At 25.6% G+C, this 20,603-nt stretch overlaps 2 protein-coding genes across 6 annotated transcripts; both read left to right on the forward strand.

Moving 5' to 3' along the window:
- The first annotated feature begins 52 nt into the window (after positions 1 to 52).
- Positions 53 to 4,484, forward strand: LOC112604255 (aristaless homeobox protein-like). Of its 3 annotated transcripts, none has more exons than XM_025353212.1 (6): positions 53 to 612; positions 898 to 1,021; positions 1,097 to 1,223; positions 2,563 to 2,686; positions 3,034 to 3,136; positions 4,227 to 4,484. In XM_025353212.1, the coding sequence occupies exons 2-6, from the start codon at positions 913 to 915 to the stop codon at positions 4,418 to 4,420; spliced, it is 657 nt and encodes a 218-aa protein (XP_025208997.1). In that variant the 5' UTR covers positions 53 to 612; positions 898 to 912; the 3' UTR covers positions 4,421 to 4,484. The 3 variants fall into 3 exon arrangements, with proteins under 3 accessions (XP_025208997.1, XP_025208996.1, XP_025208998.1); XM_025353211.1 differs by having other exon boundaries at positions 910 to 1,021; XM_025353213.1 differs by lacking the exons at positions 53 to 612; positions 3,034 to 3,136 and having other exon boundaries at positions 629 to 1,021.
- A 645-nt stretch (positions 4,485 to 5,129) lies between these two features.
- Positions 5,130 to 19,821, forward strand: LOC112604317 (centrosomal protein of 290 kDa-like). 3 transcript variants are annotated; one of them, XM_025353289.1, is made up of 30 exons: positions 5,130 to 5,423; positions 5,500 to 5,623; positions 6,354 to 6,469; positions 7,915 to 8,118; positions 8,385 to 8,520; positions 9,652 to 9,788; positions 9,849 to 9,953; positions 10,474 to 10,592; positions 10,657 to 10,789; positions 11,949 to 12,281; positions 12,340 to 12,553; positions 12,867 to 13,032; positions 13,107 to 13,227; positions 13,276 to 13,559; positions 13,631 to 13,793; positions 13,869 to 14,009; positions 14,293 to 14,485; positions 14,588 to 14,769; positions 14,861 to 15,026; positions 15,093 to 15,273; positions 15,365 to 15,593; positions 15,709 to 15,987; positions 16,062 to 16,417; positions 17,382 to 17,786; positions 17,846 to 17,987; positions 18,248 to 18,440; positions 18,526 to 18,710; positions 18,782 to 18,921; positions 18,981 to 19,149; positions 19,448 to 19,821. In XM_025353289.1, the coding sequence occupies exons 1-30, from the start codon at positions 5,235 to 5,237 to the stop codon at positions 19,694 to 19,696; spliced, it is 5,754 nt and encodes a 1,917-aa protein (XP_025209074.1). In that variant the 5' UTR covers positions 5,130 to 5,234; the 3' UTR covers positions 19,697 to 19,821. The 3 variants fall into 3 exon arrangements, with proteins under 3 accessions (XP_025209074.1, XP_025209075.1, XP_025209073.1); XM_025353290.1 differs by having other exon boundaries at positions 13,282 to 13,559; positions 15,709 to 15,990; XM_025353288.1 differs by having other exon boundaries at positions 5,235 to 5,423; positions 15,709 to 15,990.
- The last annotated feature ends 782 nt before the right edge of the window (positions 19,822 to 20,603 follow it).

The following is a 20,603-nucleotide window of genomic DNA, read 5'->3' on the forward strand; positions in this document are numbered from 1 at the left end:
TTAGCAAATCATTTTCATTTTTATTTGTATGAAAAAAAATTCCTTTAAAAAGTCACAAATGTTCAATTATATACCACAAATAAAAATGTCCGCATGAAACTAATTTCTTGGTTAGAAAGCAATCATTTAGACCACTCGAAAAAAAAAATTAATAGAATTTGTATGAAAATCCGCGCTCCTGAATACAATAGTAACTTATGGGTATTGCGATAGCAAAACTAGACGTGTGCAAAGACAACCATACACACACGACATAATAATATATTTGTTGATATTCAATATATCATTCTACAGTTACATTAGAAAAAATAAAATCGATATGTTATGCAAGAGAATAATATAGTCGACCGAATCCGTTCGCGCTAATCAGGAACGCACTTTTGCTGCTTCCGTAGAAGCTCGAAAGTTCAAATCGTGTACACCGTTCTTCGTAGCTGTTGGCGAAACACATTTTTTTTCTTAATGTAATAATAAAACGTGTCCTAGTTCGCAGAACAAATGATGTATAATTATATCGTACACTGTACAGCGTCATAACCGAATTACGCTCATTTAATTATAATAATAACACTAAGGTTCCAGTGACATAATTAAATTTGTCATCACCATAAGGTCAGTAGTATAATAATTCACAACCGATATATTCAGGGGTATACACACGAAAAGCATATAGACCCCTCCACATTGATCAAAGATTTTTATTTTTAATGATAATTTATAGCCGAATATAGACACCTACTCTATAATATTTTGTAACTCATAAATAATTAGTTCAATATCCCCGGTCCTTCCTTTCACAATGGGAAAACTGTGTGTACACGCCACTGGATGTATTACGCTTGATTGTTACTATATAGCATAAATTAAAGACGTAAGAAATTCTGTATTAAACATGAGGTGGCGTTTAAGGGTATGGAAGAGAAGGCAATACTCGACATTTCAGACCTGCGTTGCCCAGAGACGGATCCCGGGGACACCACTACGGTGCTCGACGGTCTTTTGGGAGCTGGACCGCACTACGGTAGGACGTCGGGCAACCATAGTTTCGCGCTGTTAAATGATATTATGCAATAATTTACTCTGCCTTCGTGTATAGATTACGGCGATGTGGCCGGCTGCGACAGTCCTACGGATCGATGCGACGACAACGATCAATCATCTGGATCTCTGAGCACTGACCAAAATTCCAATAACAATGTCAAGAGGAAACAGCGAAGATACAGGTAACAATCGCAGTAGGTACTTAAACAAAGTACCTGCGGACTTTTTGTTTTCGTTTTCATGTAATTATACCCAGATATGAACACGGAATTTCAAATAAAGTATTTTTAAATACACAGGTGTAGCACTTATCTGTGTATGAGAAAAAGCAGATATAATTTTTTAAAGACTGCGCAGTACCTGCCTAATAAAGTAATTCGTCTATTTTGTAACAACTACGGATTTTTCCTAGAAATAGAAAGGTACTTGACATTTGAGAACAATATATTTTGTTTTTGTATTTCAACATGAAACTTTCAAGTACGAACAGTAAAGTTTTTATTGGATATTTCATGCTTGTGTAAACAAGTACTCGCCGCTAATTGGACCACAGTAAATAGACTCTATCACTTATTGGACAGTATATCTCCACAATTATTCAATTCACCCGATTTTATCGCTTAAATTTTGAGGTTTGATACTCTGATTAATACTATATTTACGACTTATCGAATCGAAAAAAATTACCTAACATTTAAAAATATTTATTATGCATAATTTTAAGTTATTATTTATACGACAATATTTAAAAAAACATTTTCTAATTTTGCCGTTATCAATTTTCATACGCATATACCTATATATTTATGTATTACAGAAAACAGCTGTATATATTTGAAATATATAATATAATGGATATTTACTTGTATTAGTACATAGTTAAATTTAATTTGTTTATTACAATGCATATATTTATATTTTTTTTTTAATTCTTGAACCTTTTGCTTTATTAACTAATTTGGTAAATGAACTCAAATAGTTGGTCTGGTACCACAATCGTGAAACTATTCTTTAGGAACATCAAGTAAAATAACACTGTTTTAAAAAATTAAATAGATTTACATGATGATATTAAATTAAACGTTGATAAAAAAAATTAAAAAATATAAATAAACATGCTTAAACTTACAAACAAAAAGAATTTATTTTAAAAACTCACCTAGGTAAAAGCAAGAAGTAGATAAACCCTTTGTAATTTATTAATGTGCAATAAACAATAAGTCATCGCCCATCGAGTCTAGTTTATTTATATATACATACTAAGAGACGCGCAATATGAAATCGCTCTTAAAACATAATTCTATCCAAACAAATAATTGTATTGAAATTACAAATGATAATACTTTTACTTAAATTATCACTTAATATGAACGAAAATGATTTCTAATGTAAACAAATTTTGTATGTTGTATGCGTGTTGATTTTAATTTCAGCTGACTGCTCGACACTAACACATCCCCGTTGGGCATGTTAACGACTCGTCGTAACTAATGTATGTTAAATTTAGATTTTTGTTTTCAGAACGACATTCACGAATTTCCAACTGGAAGAATTAGAAAACTCATTTCAGAAAACACATTACCCAGACGTGTTTTTTCGCGAAGAATTGGCAATGCGAATCGACTTAACTGAAGCTAGGGTGCAGGTATAGTATCGATATTATTCATATACAAAGAGCCCGGATTAAGAACTAAAAATGAGGGAGGCACGGAACATGGAATTTCTTTTTACAATGCACACACATCCAAAATAAAACTAAAAAAAATAAAAAATAAAAATGTTTATAACACAACAATTTACTACATTATAAATGCATAAGAAATTAAAGTAAAAAAGACTGAAGTTTGAGAGTTGAAAGGAGTCCACAAAGTGTATAGAATTTCTGAGGCTTAATAGTTCTATAATTTGGACTTCCATTTTATTGGTATTTAGTATACTATCCGCATTCAATGTAAAATTGTTTTAAACAAATGTTATCTAAATAATTTATAGGTATGGTTTCAAAATCGTAGAGCCAAATGGCGGAAACAGGAAAAATCATTGGTTTCCCAGCATCAGAACCAAAATGAACCAATTATAAGCCCTTGTTTAACAGGTTAGAAATTAATTGTTAAATCTTAAAACAATAATTTTTCCAACATAATAGCTTGACTTTATAAATATACATACTCGTGTATGGTTTATATAATATTATATCAATACACAATGCTGTATATAGGCACTACAATATATCATTTTTGTTATATTTCAAAAAAATATTAGTTATGTAATCATTATAAAACTATTTATTTTTAAATTTTGTTATAAGCTTTTTCTACTTAAGAACTTCCCTGTTTTCTCTATATTATCATGGATTATGATAACTATTTATTTTTAAATTTTGTTATAAGCTTTTTCTACTTAAGAACTTCCCTGTTTTCTCTATATTATTCAATGGATTTGTTGAATTTGAATTAATTAATTAATTATTGTACTTTAACGAAAAACGATTCTGGTCTTTTAGATGAAGTATATATAATTATTCATACCTCAAGATATAGTTTATTGCATTTATATGGACATTAGATTATTATCAGCATTTATTCTTAAATTCGGTTGATATTCTGTATTTAGCTAATTTTTGCATATTACTTAAAAATCAATTTCGGCATACCGCCTGTATCGTAAATATGTTATAAAGGTTAAATATGATATATGTATACTGTATAGCTTAAAATTAATAAAATGAATCTTAATTTAAGCTTTTTTTTATGTCTAGACAATGTTAATCTGATTTGATTATAGGTACTTAGAGTGCCTTGATAAAGGCTCTATCAATGCATTCTAATTATACTTTTCTCAATTACAAAAAAAAAAAAAAAAAATGTATATTGATTTTTTTGATTGCATTGTAATATCTATATTTTTTATTCTATAATTATTAAAAATATACCTAGGGTATATTTTCTACTAGATAAAATTTATTATCATGAAAATATTAAAGGCTACTTTTACATTGAACTGATAAAGATTGAAACGCGTTTTTTGCTCTAATACGAAATTACTAAATATAACATTTTATTTTTCATTAAAAATATTGATTTAAGTTTTATACTATTGTTAGTATATTTATTAAACTGTATATTAAGTAAATAATAAATAATACATAAATATATATCAGAGCATTTTTTTTCATCGTTTTTCAGATAATCCAATATTCGGGAACTCTTCTAGCCTTCTTTCTCAGCCAGATTGGAACAGTTTATGTTCTTATAATTCATTTCAACCATCAGCGACGTTTGATAAGGATCTACAAGCAATTGACATCGACAATGATTTACTTCGGTTCAAAACAAGAGAACTACATGAAAACGATATGCTCATGTCGCCACCTTCATAGATATTTATTAATCATTTGTTAAGTAAATTGTTAATCAAATAAACTATATACAATTGTGTTTAAATATCTGTTTTTTATCATTCATAACTCATAATTATAACTTGTCTGTAATTCTGGAACAGAATCCATACAAAAGCCAGTTAATTTTTAATATAGGACTCAGGATTCATATTTTATATACAATGCAGTGTGTGTGTGTGTGTGTGTGTGTGTGTCTGTGTGTCTGTGTGTCTGTGTGTGTCTGTGTCTGTATCTGTGTGTGTGTGTGTAAGCCATATGAAAAAATAGCTTTTTTTGTAAAAAAACTCTTCAATAAAATTGCAAATTATACCTATTTATTACTCAAAGTTAGTCTATCAGTAATAAGTTTGAAAAACAACCGACTGTTTGGAAAATTAATAAGTAGATCCTTAACAGGTTACTCCATTGCAAAGAAGAACCCCTAGTTTTTTTCAAAAAGACTAGGTAATCTTCCATATATGACCTAGACAGATTATATCGGATAGACTTTTTATGAATTTTAAGCCTATATGGACAAAGTAATGTTTAGTTATTGGGTAATGGGTATACATGCATGGTTGCATAATATACCTATATATACATACACATTATAAGTTGTAACAATGTAGTATTATTACGTGTTGCTAAGGCAACTCTAAAATCATAACAATTCATTTATTGTTGCTGTTTTTTTGTTATGTACCAGATTACTTAAAAATAAAAATCTATTTTTCTAATAAATTAGATTATGTTCAATATTACATGCATATGTACAACAGTATAATAGCTAGGTAATTTAAGTTAAAACACGAAAATGGTGCAATTAGAACTAAGTAAAATGTTAGCAGTCTCTGTAGACGACATGAACGAACAGGATCTGGAACAGTGGTATGATGAAATCACAGTAGCCGAATGCGATCAACTCGATTTCCAGTTGGATCGTAAACAATGTGAAAACATGTTTATAATTTTTCGGCGAATATTGATGTATAAAGGAGAACAAGTAAAACAAACACAAAACTACGTATAGAGAGGTAGTTGATAATTTTAAATGCTTTCTATTTTGCTCGATTTGATAGGTCGATTCATTAATGACTGAAATCGAAGATTTGGCCACTAAACAAGGAGAAGAAGAAGCTAGGAGATTGAAAAAAGAAGAAGAAATTAGAACTATTAACGTAGATGATTTATCTCAAAATGACCGTAATTATCATTGATAATTTATTTTACCCCAAAAAAATTTTATTATATGAATAGTACAAAGTGGCCGATGGAAACCTGACATTTTTCAGGCTTTAATTGCATTTAGGACTTTGGGAGGATGGACTCCACCTACCCGAAGTATAAACCTTCATACATTTAGCAAATGTTTAAAATGGCATGTAATTATAAGTAACTTAGAGAATTAAAATTCAATTTTCAGTCAAAAATAACTGAATACTGTTCATTTCAAAAACGTTGGATTTCCTTCGGTAATCTGTATAAATATTAAATAAAATAACTAATAATCTATAAAAGTAAACAAAATATATTATGTTAATATATTAATTTAGTTTACTCGTAATATATCGAGTAACTCTAATAATGTAACAATAAATATATAAGTATTCGAATGCTTATCAATAATGCAACCAAGTATAGTGTAATCGTATTCAAGTTTCCTTTTCATAGATATAGCTAAGTATAATATTAAAAAATAATTATATGTAAGCAAATTAAATCTTTTATTTTGTGATCTAATTTTTATATTTATTATATTTATATATAGTTCAAAACATTTGTGTTAGATGTTTATCAAACATAAATTGTTATTATAATATTATGATATATCTATTAGTTCTGCAGGGTTTTTTGTATCCAAATGGTTTATTAAAAATTGTAATTAATAATTATTTTAATTTATGTAAATTTTAACTGAATAATGTATAATTAGAAACCGAAGTAATCCGGAAGGAATTGACTAGACTTGAACTAGAAAATGAACGTTTATCATCAGATGTTCAACAACAAAAACAAGAAGTTGATTTTAAAGTCAAAGAATTGGATAAGGTCGTACAATATTAATTATTTATTTATTTATATTATGAAATATAAAGTTAAATAAAATACCTAATGATTTTAGATTCTGAGAGGAGCGATGAATATAATTGATTTAACTATGGTTTTTTATTTTTATATAATATATAATTGAATACACGATAAGTTGTCGATAAAATGTTTCGATTTTTAACTTTGAGGGTAATTTTAAATAAAAAATTAAGAAAAAATAAAAATGTTATTACTGAACCAGATTTTGTTTATTATTATTATTTTTTTATTTTGTAATAATTCAAAAACGATCTATAGAAATTTTAAAATTTCACCAAGTATTGATATTTCATAATTTTTGAGTTATTCATAGACAATTTAAATTTTTATATTTTCTTTAAAAGGTTAATAACAAAAATTATGAATGGGTAAAAATGCTAGAAAATTTAATTTAAAGTTCCTAATAAGTAGTTCATTTTCCAATTAAAAACATCAAAAATTTAAAGTCTTAATTTTTTTTAAAAGCATTTAAATTTAGTCTTGACAAAATTCGTGAAAATTCGAAAAATACAAGTTATTTTTAGTTAAAAATACATGAAAAATGTTCTATTATATTTAAGATTTCAAAATTTATTACAAAATTCTACTACATAAATTGTTCTTATATCTATATAAAAATATTAAAAATAAACAGACATTATTTGTTTACATGCATTTGAAGTAAAAATTTTGAAGAAATTCGTCAAAATTGAAAAAATTCTAACTATTTTTTGTTAGAAATTCATACAAACTTTTTTTTGAAACTTTAATACAAGTCTTCTCATAGTGATACTATAACATTTAATACTTATATATTTAATACTAACTAAAATAATTATTTTTGATCGATATTCAAAGTTAAAATTTGAACGAAGTTATTTATTTAAACAATAAATAACAATGTTAATTATTTTTATATAATTTAAAAATATTATTTGTGAAAACTAAAAGCATTTACATATAATATTATTATGAATTTACTATACGCAATGATATTTTAAATTTGTTTTAAGATAATATTTATTTTTAAAAAAATTCTATTTTTCTGTTTTATGGTATACACAGAAAGATAAAATTAAATTTCGAGTTAAATAAGTTTTTATAATATGGTATAAATGTACATAATTATAATAATTAAACACTACATTATCCAAGAAAAAATTATATCGATTTATCGCGACTATCGTAATACTAAAAGTAAAATAAATGACCTTATTATAAATAAAAAAATATATACTACAAAATTTACTTAGTGATATATTATAGGCTGACAAACCGTTTTTGCTCAGAATCATTTTTCATAAATACAATGATATAAAATCATTGAATTCAAATTGAACACACCTATAATAATTAACCACTTGACACCTAATATACAGCAAAGTAATAACCACTAGCTTACTTTTTTAATCATGTATTTATTATAGATATCTGCACAATTATCAAAAGTCGAAAATGAAAGAGATTTTTTACGTCGAGAACTTGATGCTGTACAAGATGATATTTCTGGAAGACAACTAGACGATCAACCAATTGAAGATAACTTAACAATGGCTGAAAGATTTAGAGACTTAACGGAATCTGTTAGACAAAAAAACCAACATATCACACAATTACTTAACGACATTGAGGTATCTATATAATTATTAATTTCATAATTACAAAAGTAAGATGTACGCCCAGAAGGTTGACATTATGGTTCTGCAAACCGTAGCTCATAATTGATAATATACATCATATACAGTACTAATTGTTAGTAAAAACATTTTATTTTATCAACATTTATGTAAATATATTAGAAAAAAAAATTAACGGAAATAAATTTCTCGATTGTCCCCCCTCCATTCTTACCTAATAACTAAACTATTCTACCACTAAAAATATTTAATTAATTTAGGTATCAGAAAAGGAAAATCGAATGTTAAAACAATTATTAGCAAGCACAAGAGATGAGCTTAAAAATGCTACGCAACACCTGAACACATTAAGTGCTGAATTTGGAAACATGAAATGTTTACAGGATGAATATACAGGTTTCTTATTATACTGTTATAATAAATAGTAGGTAAATACTATAATATATTCAAAGGTGGTAAGACGTGGGAAGGGGAATATTTTCCCCCATTATATTTTCTTTTAAGTGTTTTATGAGGACGTTGTACCCGCATATTCTATCTTTGTCTTACAAACACATAACATATACCAAAATACATATTCAGCAGACATCAGTTATAATTTTTCATGAATAACTTAAATATTATAGTAAATGAATCTATTATCAAACATAAAAGTAAGAATAGTTGTGTTATCCCATAGAATTTTCATAATATTTTAATTTTTAAGTGAGTAACGAGTATGTGAAATATTAATATTTAAAAATTCTCATGATTCACTTAAAAATTAAAATACCGTAAAAACTGACAACAAAAAAACATAAAATATTCTTAATTTTAAATTAGACTAGGCTAATTCACTTTAATATTTAAGCTAACACAAAATTTAAACTTTTGGATGTGCACTTTAAGAGTATGTCTTCTCTTTAACTCATTGATTAAACCGTATTCTTTCATAACTTTTCACTTAATTAGTTATTAGTTATAATTTTAACTAGGATACGATATTGCAGAAAACTATATATTATATATATTAAATTACATTTTCAGCAATCAAAGACCCTGGTAAAATCATCATTACTATATCCATAGTACACTTTTGGTCCAATAATTTTTACATTCTTACCATTTTTTTTTTTTTTACTACGTTTAAAATAAGTTATTAATTATTAATTATTAAAAATATTTTGTTTTCGTTTTTCTTCTGTGTAAATATATAGTTAGTGAATACAAAATATTAATTGTGTTTATTACAATATATATTTTATTTACATCTTACATAGCTACTATATAAGAGTTTATTCATAAAGTTTAAATTTTTAAATAATTCTACATAATCTACCTATTTTTTTCTGTTTGAATGCTGAATTCTTTTCAGATAACAATTTAAATTCTATTCATTAAAAAGTCATACGTCAAGTTAAAAATAAGAAAATAATTCATTCACCCATAGCTCCATCCATAAAAAAATAATTGAACAACCACTGAATATGTTTATTACCATAAATACTGTAAATGTTACTAATTATGCATTTCAAAATAATTTCATAGATAAAATTAAAACATTAGAACTGAACGATAAAGGTCTGCGTAGTCAAATTTCTGAACTAGTAGCCGAAAAAGAAAAATGCGAAGAACAAATTGATGAATTAGGCGATGAGCTAGAATCTAGAATAAAACAATTAACGGTAAATATATAAGCTAAAATGTAATCATGAAAATGTATAATATTAAAAATAATATTTTAGGAATTATTGTCAAGAAAAGATGAAGAGATTTTAAATTATAAATCACGGATAGGATCAACGGATTCGATTGAAAATCAAAATACGTATTTAGCAACACTTCAAGAAGTATAATTACTTTATAAATTACTCAAATAGTTTACCTAAAATTGATAAATATATAATTAATTAAACATAATACATTAATACAAATATTAATTAATACGCCAGTGTCAAGTTGTGAGAAAAATAATTAATTAAATTATTCGGTAAATTGTAATGGTTGTTAATCGTGATGGACTAATAAATAAATCATATTTAAATCATCATTAAGCTCATATTTATTTACAATGAGCATTTGATTATAAAATCCTGGCATTAGGCCATTAGGGTGATCATATTTTAAAACTGGTATTCTCGCCATAGAATATAAATCGTAATATATAAACCATATCAGGTTATTAGGTATAATCCTTATTGCTTATATTAAACATATACTCTATGCAACTATATTATGTATTTCTATAATACGTCTTAATGATGGACATTCTAATTTTCGATAAATATTTTTTACGTACATCACTTACCATAAAATTACTTGAATGCATTTATATTCCTATACATAAGATTATAAAAATTATTATTTTAGACAGTAGCCAGGCAGGAAGACCAAATAATGGAACTCCAAAAACAAGTCCATCAAGCAACCAATGATATCAACCGGAGCGCAGCTGCACTTGAACATCAGAAAAAACTATATAATGAATTGTATAATACCTAAATATTACTTAAAAGTTAAGTATATTAATTTAATTTATTATAACATTTATAGACTTATTAAAAATAAAAAATCTCCTGAATTAAAAGATTTGCGAAAGAAATTATCTGAAACTCAAGATCAATTAGAATCGTGTTTAGACAAGTGTCAAAAAGCAGAAGAAGATGCTACCGAGAAAGCAGAACAAGTAATATTAAATATAATTAATAAACTATAATATAGTCATTATAAGAACACACGTTTTTATGTAACAAAAATATGTGTTAAAAACGTGAAATAATATTAAACAAAATTGTTATCATAAAAAATATATATATAAACAATTAAGGATGTCAGCGCACTATTTATTTTTTCTCGTTAGTCCATGAGACTCATGAACAACACAGATAAAACGCATTACAAAAACTATAGCGAGTCATATTTTTAAAGGTTTAACGTATCAGCTATTCGCCTAAATATTATAACAAAATAGTTCATTTAAATGTACAGCTTATTAATTTTTAAAGTCGAATATAATGTTAAATAATTATAAAATATAAAACCAATGCGTCAAACCCTCAAAAATAGTATTTTTTTATCATTTTTATGCGTTTTACTTTAAAATTATTCAAAAACCATTAAGAACGATTTTACGTGAATGCGTTTTGTCCATGATATCGTCTTAAAAAAAAACTGTTCCTCGTAAAGTTTTTTGACAGTGGCGTATGATTGCATGAAGTTTATCAGTATAGATTTTAACTAAAAAGTGTATAAATCCCCATCATCACCAAAGTTAATTCTTAGTTATAATAGTGGTACCTATTTAGCTAGTTTTGAGTTATTTAACTTTAAATAATTGTATACTAAGGTATAATTCAACAAAAACCAATTTGAAAGATAAGCGGAAACTATGATGATCTGAACACTTAAGTATTTAATATACTCAAAAGTCTATCAAAATTTTATAATTTGTAAAAATTATACGAGTATAATAAATACTATAGGTAATATTCAATCCTCACATCTGAGGTATAATTTTGTAAAACCATGTTTACTAATTTATCTTAAGTAGGTATATACATTTTAATAACTCGAAAACTACCCGTACAAATTTTGATTTTGATACATATTCAGATATTCTCATAACAATCTGTTTAATAGTTTAACAGTAAAAAAGATTAATTTTCAATTGCAAAAATAAAAAACGGATCATCACAAGATATTTTATAAATAATTTTAAAAATCTAAATAATTAAAAATAGCAATGAACATACTAGCATCATTTATATTAATTAATTATTAAAGAAAAAAATATGATTTTTCTTTAATATTTTTGGTGCATAAATAAAAACTATATTTTTTAATAGATAAGCAAATTAATAATACGTATTCGTGAATTTGAATCTGGTGAATATGGTTTGGAAGAGGCCACGGAACAGATCAGAAAATTGAAACAAGAACTAGATGTACGAGATAATCAAATAAAAGAACTTATAGATTCGAGCAATCTACTTCATCAAGAAGCTGATCTGTTAGAGCAAGATAATTTAGCCATGAAAGAAAAATTGGGTTTGCCAGTGGATGAAGTTGTAAGACCAAAAGGCATGATGGCTAGACATAAAGAAGCACAAACAAAAATAACTATGTTACAAAATGAACTGGACGAATGCAAGGAAATTATTGTCAATCTTAAATTAAAAGTACAGTTTTTTTACTATTAAAAAATGTAAAGATTATTTTAATTTAAATGTATTTCAGAATCGTAATTTGAATAAATCTACTGAGTCTATTAAATATATAAGTTCAGACGGGGAAGACGATAAAGGTCTAATTCTAAATAAATCTGAGATTACCAGGCAAGAAACAGATATTGGATTTGAACTTGAAGATAATGTTAAAGAATTAATCGAAGAAAATGAATCACTTAGAAAAGGAATGCATGAAATACTTGATAGTATACATAATCAAGATGGTAATACTACTAATACTATACTTACCAACTGTTGTTTATTTAATTTATTAATTTAAACAATAGGTAATTACTAATTAATAAAATATCAACAACAAAATTATAAATTCAGTTTTCAAGTGTTTAATATTTAAATATCTAGGTACCTATATTGTTATCTATTCTATTTAAATGATTATTTATTTGAAATTTTAATAATTCTATAGATAAATTTATTGGGATTAACTGTCTTAACTCATAATATACTTAATCTTCGTAAAATATCTTAACTGATAATTAATTATATTAATAAAATGATATGTATGGTTAAACTTAGGATTAAGTGTTGTACGAATTGAATGTCAAAGCTTAGAGAGACTTTTAGAAGCGATGGATGCCAGACACGTAGCTGGATGGTATCAACCTGGCATGCGATTATTGGCTAGGATCAATAATTTGGAAGGTGTAAACTCAAATCTAAGACACCAAATTCATTTATTACAGTAATTTTTAAACAATTTAATTTTATTAAAAATATTATTAACTATTATTACATTATAATTTTATTATAATAAAGTGATGCGCTAACTACAGCCAAACAAGAACTTATCAATACACAGAAAGAAGAGATAAAACTAAAGAAGCATAATGTATCAGAAGAAATAAAAGGAGATGAACTTTCAGAAAATCTTAAAGAAGTAAAATATTTGTAATGTAGATTAGCTTTGTTTACAATACCTATAAAGTTACAGATTGAGCAAAAAAAATCTCTTCAATTAGAAGAAGAGATAAAATTATTTCAAAATAAATTCCAACAATTACAAGATGAAATGAAATTAGTAAATGATGAATATGATAATGAAAAACAAAAAATTAAATCATTGGTAGATAAATTAGAACTAGAACTAAAAATAACTCATAATAAAGAAAATGATTTGAAAGAACGTTTTCTTGAATTAGAAAAATCATGGAAAACAATGCTTGAAAATCCAGATCAAATTAAACGTCAGCTTTCTTATAATGTTATAAAGTAATCAATTTATATAATGCCTATATAAATGTATGTTTTATATTAACATTTATACATTTTATAATAATTAGAGTTACAGGATTAACTGAAGAATTACAAGTGGTTAAACGAATGTATCAATGTTGTCTCGAAGAGGAACAAGTTTTAAAGAAAGAAAAACAAAAAGCGGTTGAAGAAGTATGGACACTGAAGGCAACCTACAGCAAGGAAATAGAAAATTTATTAAAAATTCAAGTACATAAAAATATACCTATTAGTCTACAAATCTACAAATTAACATCTAATATTTTATTTTTTCAATTATCTAAGGAAAAGCAAAAAAATGAACTAAAAAAATTGAACGATCAAATGAAAAATGTAGTCGACATTGGGGAGTATAAAATATTAAAAAATGATTTTGAAGTTTTAACTGCTAAGCACAGAGAAATATTACATTTAGTTTTGTTTAAGGTACATAATTTATGAATAAGCTAATGATTAGTTGTAGTAAATAGTTTTAAATACTAACCTATTATTCATATTTTATTAATTATTATACACGAAGACATGAGATGTGCAACTATATATCTTAAATAATAACATTAATAGTATCATTGATTAAATAAAGGTACTATTATGTATAATATATATACTCGCCAATATAATATGTATACTTAATTAATGGTAGTATTTTGTAAGGTAGTTAAAATGGTTTAAATAAGTTTAAATAGAATAAAAATAAATTTTTCTCTAGGAGGATACATTAAAATTATCATTAGAAAGATTAATGACTGAAGTTACTCTCTTAAAAGATCAACGGTTACATTTTGTGATCGAAGTAGCCAATTTTTATGGAACAGATGATGAACTAACTTCCATTAAGGCAGAAAATATCATTTCTAATCAAAGAGCAGAGCATTCAGAAAAAATGTATTCACTTCTAAAAGGTTATTATTAATTTTATTGAATTTGGATAGTTTATAGGATAGAAAAAATTATAAAATTATTTTTTCAAAACTTAACATGTATGAATTGTATGTATTTTTAAGATCAAATGGAAGAAATGGAATCTAGATGTAAAAGTCTCGAGCAAAATCTATGTGATATGCTTGAAGCAAATCTACAATGCCAGACTGAAGAAGTGCGATTACGTGAAACAACAGTTAATATGGTGGATGAATCAGAATATACTAGAATGTGTGACCAATTAAAAGATGCCCACAATAGTTTAGTAAGTAAATTTAAAATATTTTATATGTTATATAATTTTAACTATAACATTTATGATGTATATATTTATTTCAATATTTGTATGGTTTTAGGAAGAAGCTGTTGGAGAAAGAACTAGATTATTAAGAATTCTAGAAATAGCTCAGAATCAAGTACATGATCTTGAGCAACATCACAAACGATTAGACCATCAACATGATGTATTGCAAAGACGTGTCATAGAACTTCAAGCCTTGAGTGATGAAAAAGCAACAATAGGTAAGCCAAATTTTATATTAACTTACATAATTTATCTTCAAAAAAATTTTAATGCAATAATTACAGACAAATTAATGCGTGAGATTGCAAATCATGAAGTCAATCTAATGGCAGCTTCTGTTGAAGAAACAAAACTTAAGACTATAATACAAGATCAACAAGCAAATATTGCTGGATTAGAATGTAAAAATGATAGAATTTTAGAGCAACATGAATCAATAACTCTTTATTATAGAACAAAAATATCGTAAGTTAATGTAATTAATAAAAACTTAATTTTTAGGCAACACCATTTATACTAGTGTTTAAAATCAATAATAACACATAATATTTTACAGACGATTAGAAAAGATAATTTTTGAGTTACAAAGACGTTATCATGGAGCTATTCCATTAGTGTCAGAACAAATATGGGTTCATCATAAACAAATACTAGAAGAAGCATTAACAATAACTTATAGAAAGTGGGTGTGTGATAATAAGCCAAATGATATCGATGAAATAATCTTTATTCCAACAAAAACTACAGAAGATTATCGTTCAAAGTACACAGAACTCCAATTAAAAGTAACCAAAATAATTAAAATTAATAAATTATAGTGAATAATTTAAAAAAAAAATAAAAGTAACCAAAATAATTAAAATTAATAAATTTTAGTGAATAATTTAAAAAAATTTTCAGGAGCTTAAAGTTCAATTGATTTGCAATGATTTACAAAAAAAAAATCAACTTTTCATAGAACGCATTGAAAAGCAAGACTGTTTTATTGAAAGTCTTGAGAAAGAAATAATGCGAATGGATTCTGATTGTATGCATAGCTATCTGTCATGGGGAATTCAGGAATTTTCTAATGATTCAAAATCAAAACCAAAAACACTAGATAAACAAATTAGCGTACAATCAGAAAATAATTTTAGAACATTAGAAGGAAAATTAGAAGATCTTAATAAACAATTAACAGTTGTAAGCAGAAATATTTTTAATCATTTATACGTAATATAATATTTAATAAATAACACAATTATTACATATAGGCAAATAACAACATTCTTATCCAAAAAGAAACTAATAATTTAACTATCAAAAAACTTCAAACAACTTTAAAAGAACTGGAAGATGTCAAAGTTTGTCTAGAAAAAGAAATATTTGAAAAAAATGATCATATTAGAAAACTGACTGTCGAGTTAGCATCTAATGACATCCCTGAAGCTAATACTCAAAATCCCGCTTTATTGGCCACAATAGAAAGCCTAGAAACAATTATTAGTCAAAAAGAAGAAACTATAAATAGACTTCAAGAGTTATTAAAAGAATGTAGAGAAGATCATACAAAAGAAATAATTGAATTACAAAAAAATGCTGAAGCACAAAATTTTAGTATTAGAGAAAAGTAAGTATTATTAGTAGAGAAGGTATATATGAAAGTAATAAATACAGGATAAGTAAAAGGTGGCAACAATAAGATTGAAGAGTGTATTATGTTTATGAAGAAATTAAAGAATTCTGTATAAGAGTAGGTATACCTATGCAAGGGTTCAGCGTTGAGCTCTTATCTATTCTCCTTGGTATATTACTAAAAATGATAATGGGACAAGGCGTACAATTAAGATGGGGGATAATAATATGCTATGTGAGGTTTAAACACTTGTTTGATTGTTTGTACAAAATAATGGTGATTTTGAGAATAACATAAAAAATATTAAGATCAATAAAATGAAGAAAAGTGTCAAGTATTCTGTGTGACAAAAGGATACCATTGAGACAAAAAATTAAATTTTATAAAGTAGTTATGAGGCTAGTCATGTTCTATGAATCATAATTTAGAGCTGTGGTTAATAAAACAGAAAATAGTAAATGTAACAGAGCAAGAATATTTAAATAGATCTGAGGAGTGAATAAGGAAAATAGAATAAGAAATTAATTAATTAGGATTATTGGTTGTTTAGGAGTGGTGATTCAGAATCAATGATAATTCCTATAAAAATGAATATAGAAAAAAAAATATGGAAAAAAAAGATGTACTGATGAAATAGAATATGATGTAAACATATGTGAAGTGAGAGTAAAGATGAGTTTAAGGACAGAATTCTATGGAGGCGGAGCACAAGGAATCGACCCTGTATAGTTAGAATCAACGGGACTAAAAGAAGAAATAGAATTTAGCACTTTTGTCCAATCACAGTTTATTTATACACTGTATGAATGAATTATATTATGCCACAAACTAATAATTATGAAATAACATTTATATTTTTAATCCAAAATAAATATTTATAAGATAATTGCTTGTTTATAGTTGTTGAAACATATTATATATAAATATATATTAATTTAATTATTTAAAAAAATTTAAGATCACAAAAAGATATTTCATCTCCTATTCACTCAAATAACATTAAATCAGTTGTAAATCAATATATGATACGGATAACTGATCTAGAAGATAGAATTAAACAAGCTGATGACGATCTTAATCAAGCAAATTCTGAAAAAGAACACTGGAGTGGTGTAGCTGAAAGAAGGCTTAAAGAAATGGAACAAATGAAATCTGAAGATGACTCAAAGGAAAAGGATGCTGAAATTGTTAGACTTAACGAAATAATAATGGGATTTCAAAATAGAAGAGATACCCTACCAGCTCAAAGAGACCGACTGAGAGTTGAACTAGACAAAATGAAAAAGAAATTGAATGATTACGAAAGACGTGAAAAAGAAGATAAATCAGAAATACAGAAATTAAGGCAACAATTAATTTACAGGTACAAAAATGTATGAAGTAATTTTTTCATATAAATTTATAATGGATTATCTTTTATAGGCCCCCAACTGGAGGAAAACGAGATGAAGCTATGTCAGTTGTTAAAGAAGAAGTACTGCTAAAAAAAATTAAAACATTAGAAATACAACTTGATGATTATAAAAAAAAAGATGAACAAAACAAAATGCTACGAAAATTAAAGGTTTTTAAATAATAATAAATATTAGTATAGTATAAGTACTCTAAACTTTTTTCAAATATCATAGTTCTTATTTAATATTAGCATCAAAACCAAGGAAATGAGATATAAAATACAAATTTTATATTACATTTACACATTCATAAATATCATATATACTTTTTATGCAATTTAGACAATAATTTGATGAATTAATTAGTTATACAAGATAATTGTAAATATAAATCACTTTATCTTAACTTTTTTTTTTCAAAAATTTTTAGTCAGATGAACAAGTTGGTAAGTGGGAGATGAATAAACGACGTCAAGTAACAAATGAAAGGTTACAAAATCAATTACTAGATATGACTAGAGAATGTGATTCACTTCGTTTAAATAATCAAAGGCTGAGAGATAATTTAATGAGAATGGAAAAAGATAGAAATGCTTTAGAAATAAAACTTAAATTAGCTAATGGTAAATAAATTATCATTTATTAATCACATTGTATTTTTTTAAATATAAGTAAGTATATGATTTAAATGAAACTATTTATGGTTAGCTACAGTACAATCAAGCGCATTGGCAAATAGTCTAGTCGATGAATTGACTTTAGAAAAGGATAGATTGTCTAATGAGTTATACACTTTGCGTACTGCTAAAGAAATGATGTCTGGTGGTACATCATTAGCTGAAGTTGTAGTTGAACTTCGTCGAAAAATATCAACCTTGGAACTATTACAAAAAGTATATTGACATTTTATTTAAAAAAATCAAGAAATGTAAAATAATCATAAATTACTAATTATATTCTTTAGGGTGGAAGTAATGCTTTAATTAAAGAAGTAGAAACATTAAAGGATAGTAAAAGTAGATTGTTGAAAACTAAAGCTGCACTTGAAGAAGAAAATGCTCGATTAAAAAAAATTGTTGATCGTTTGCAATTAACAGATAATTTGTTCGTTTTTATGTTAAACTGTATTAAAATAATTTGATTAAACAATATATTAATTTTAGGAGTGGTATATCCAGCTTAAGTTCAGATTCAGATTATCCCAGTACAGATAATAAGCGAACTGCAAAACTAGAACGCTTAGTAATAATGTTAAGAACTGCTGTGGATAAACTAAAAGAGGAAAATAAAAATTTATCACTTGAACGTGTAGTTACTAACATTGATGATAAGGTACCTATTATTAACAAATTTAAATATAGCACTATGTAAAGACTAAAAAAGATGTCTTTTCTACTTAATAGAATATAAATACTGTGTACACAGATATAAAAATTAAAATAATATAATTTCATTTTTATGCCGATATAAAACAACAAATTTTTGATTTAAATTCATAAGTTTTACTAAGAAAAACTGTTGTAAATATTTCTGAAATGAAAATATTTTCAGTAATTCTGCAACACATTATACTTAAATAAAATTTAAAAAAACAATATTACTCATATTATTAAATTATTGTTATGAATAGAGTTATGTGGAAAAATTGCAAAGTGAACTTCAGACTACACAAACCTATTATTTGGATGCTTCTGAAAAATGCACACAATTAGAACAGCAATTACAAGATTATCGTTCACAGTATGAAGCTGTTATTACAGAAAATGAAAGTTTAAAGAACCAGTTGGAAAAAAAATGTTATTTATTAAACAAAACAAAAACTATGTTACAAAAAGCAGCGGCCAGAGAACAACTAACAATGGAATATCCAAATAGCTAAAATATTAATAATCCTACTTCCATTGAATAATTGATTAAATAATGTACTTATATGGTACAGTTCATTTATAGGTCATACTTCCTTAATTTAAATAACTATTTATTTTTTAACTATTCAAATAATATTTGCTCACTTAAAACTACATTTTATATAGTTTTTTAAAACGTTTATACAATTTCTCACGTTTTATTTATTATATACATTCTTTTTTTTTATATTTATACTTTTTGCGTGTTAATAATATTTAATTTATTAAAAAATTGTTTGATATTATACTATAATAGTATAATATATAATAATTATTGTGAATACTATTTGAATTATATAATTTCATAAATTTATAATGTTGAACTAACTATAATTCAGAAAATTAATAACTATTGTTCTGCATAATTTTACAGTCTATTTTTTATTTTCAAGAGTTAGTTGATAAAATATTAACTTGATTCATATTAAGTTCTTGAAAAGAAATAAATGTATTTGAAGACTACTTCAATGGACAACTCCTTCGACAAAGCAGTGGCAGCAGGATATAGGATTATTTGAAGCAATTGCTTCATGTCTGAAGACTGAAAGTCCTTTGGCCACTGCTACTTATTAGGGGTGGTGGTAAAAATATTTAAAATATACAACATGCTTCAAAGCCTCTACAATTTTTCGCCGCTACTACAACGAAGTATACTATCCATATATTTTGTTTTTTATACACTATACTTACTATAGTATCTTTTTTAAAAAAAAAAAAAGATTATTTACTTTATTAACCAAAAAATATTATGAACGGTAAAAATACATCATATAGTTATACTGATATATATACATGATAAAGTACAATACTGTATATGTTATTGATTTATTATATATTAAGTTAGTATATATATTGTTATATATATATATATTGTTCCAT

Source organism: Melanaphis sacchari, unplaced genomic scaffold (genome assembly GCF_002803265.2).
Source record: "Melanaphis sacchari strain LSU unplaced genomic scaffold, SCAv2.0 Contig11_pilon_pilon, whole genome shotgun sequence".
Lineage (NCBI taxonomy): Eukaryota > Metazoa > Arthropoda > Insecta > Hemiptera > Aphididae > Melanaphis > Melanaphis sacchari.

Coding starts and splice junctions, on each gene's coding strand:
- LOC112604255 (XM_025353212.1), top strand. CDS start 913: ATGGAAGAGAAGGCAATACTCGACATTTCAGACCTGCGTTGCCCAGAG. Junction 1,224..2,562: donor AGGAAACAGCGAAGATACAG/GTAACAATCGCA, acceptor TTTTGTTTTCAG/AACGACATTCACGAATTTCC. Junction 2,687..3,033: donor TAACTGAAGCTAGGGTGCAG/GTATAGTATCGA, acceptor AATAATTTATAG/GTATGGTTTCAAAATCGTAG.
- LOC112604317 (XM_025353288.1), top strand. CDS start 5,235: ATGGTGCAATTAGAACTAAGTAAAATGTTAGCAGTCTCTGTAGACGAC. Junction 13,033..13,106: donor CACCAAATTCATTTATTACA/GTAATTTTTAAA, acceptor ATTATAATAAAG/TGATGCGCTAACTACAGCCA. Junction 16,418..17,381: donor AATTTTAGTATTAGAGAAAA/GTAAGTATTATT, acceptor AAAAAATTTAAG/ATCACAAAAAGATATTTCAT.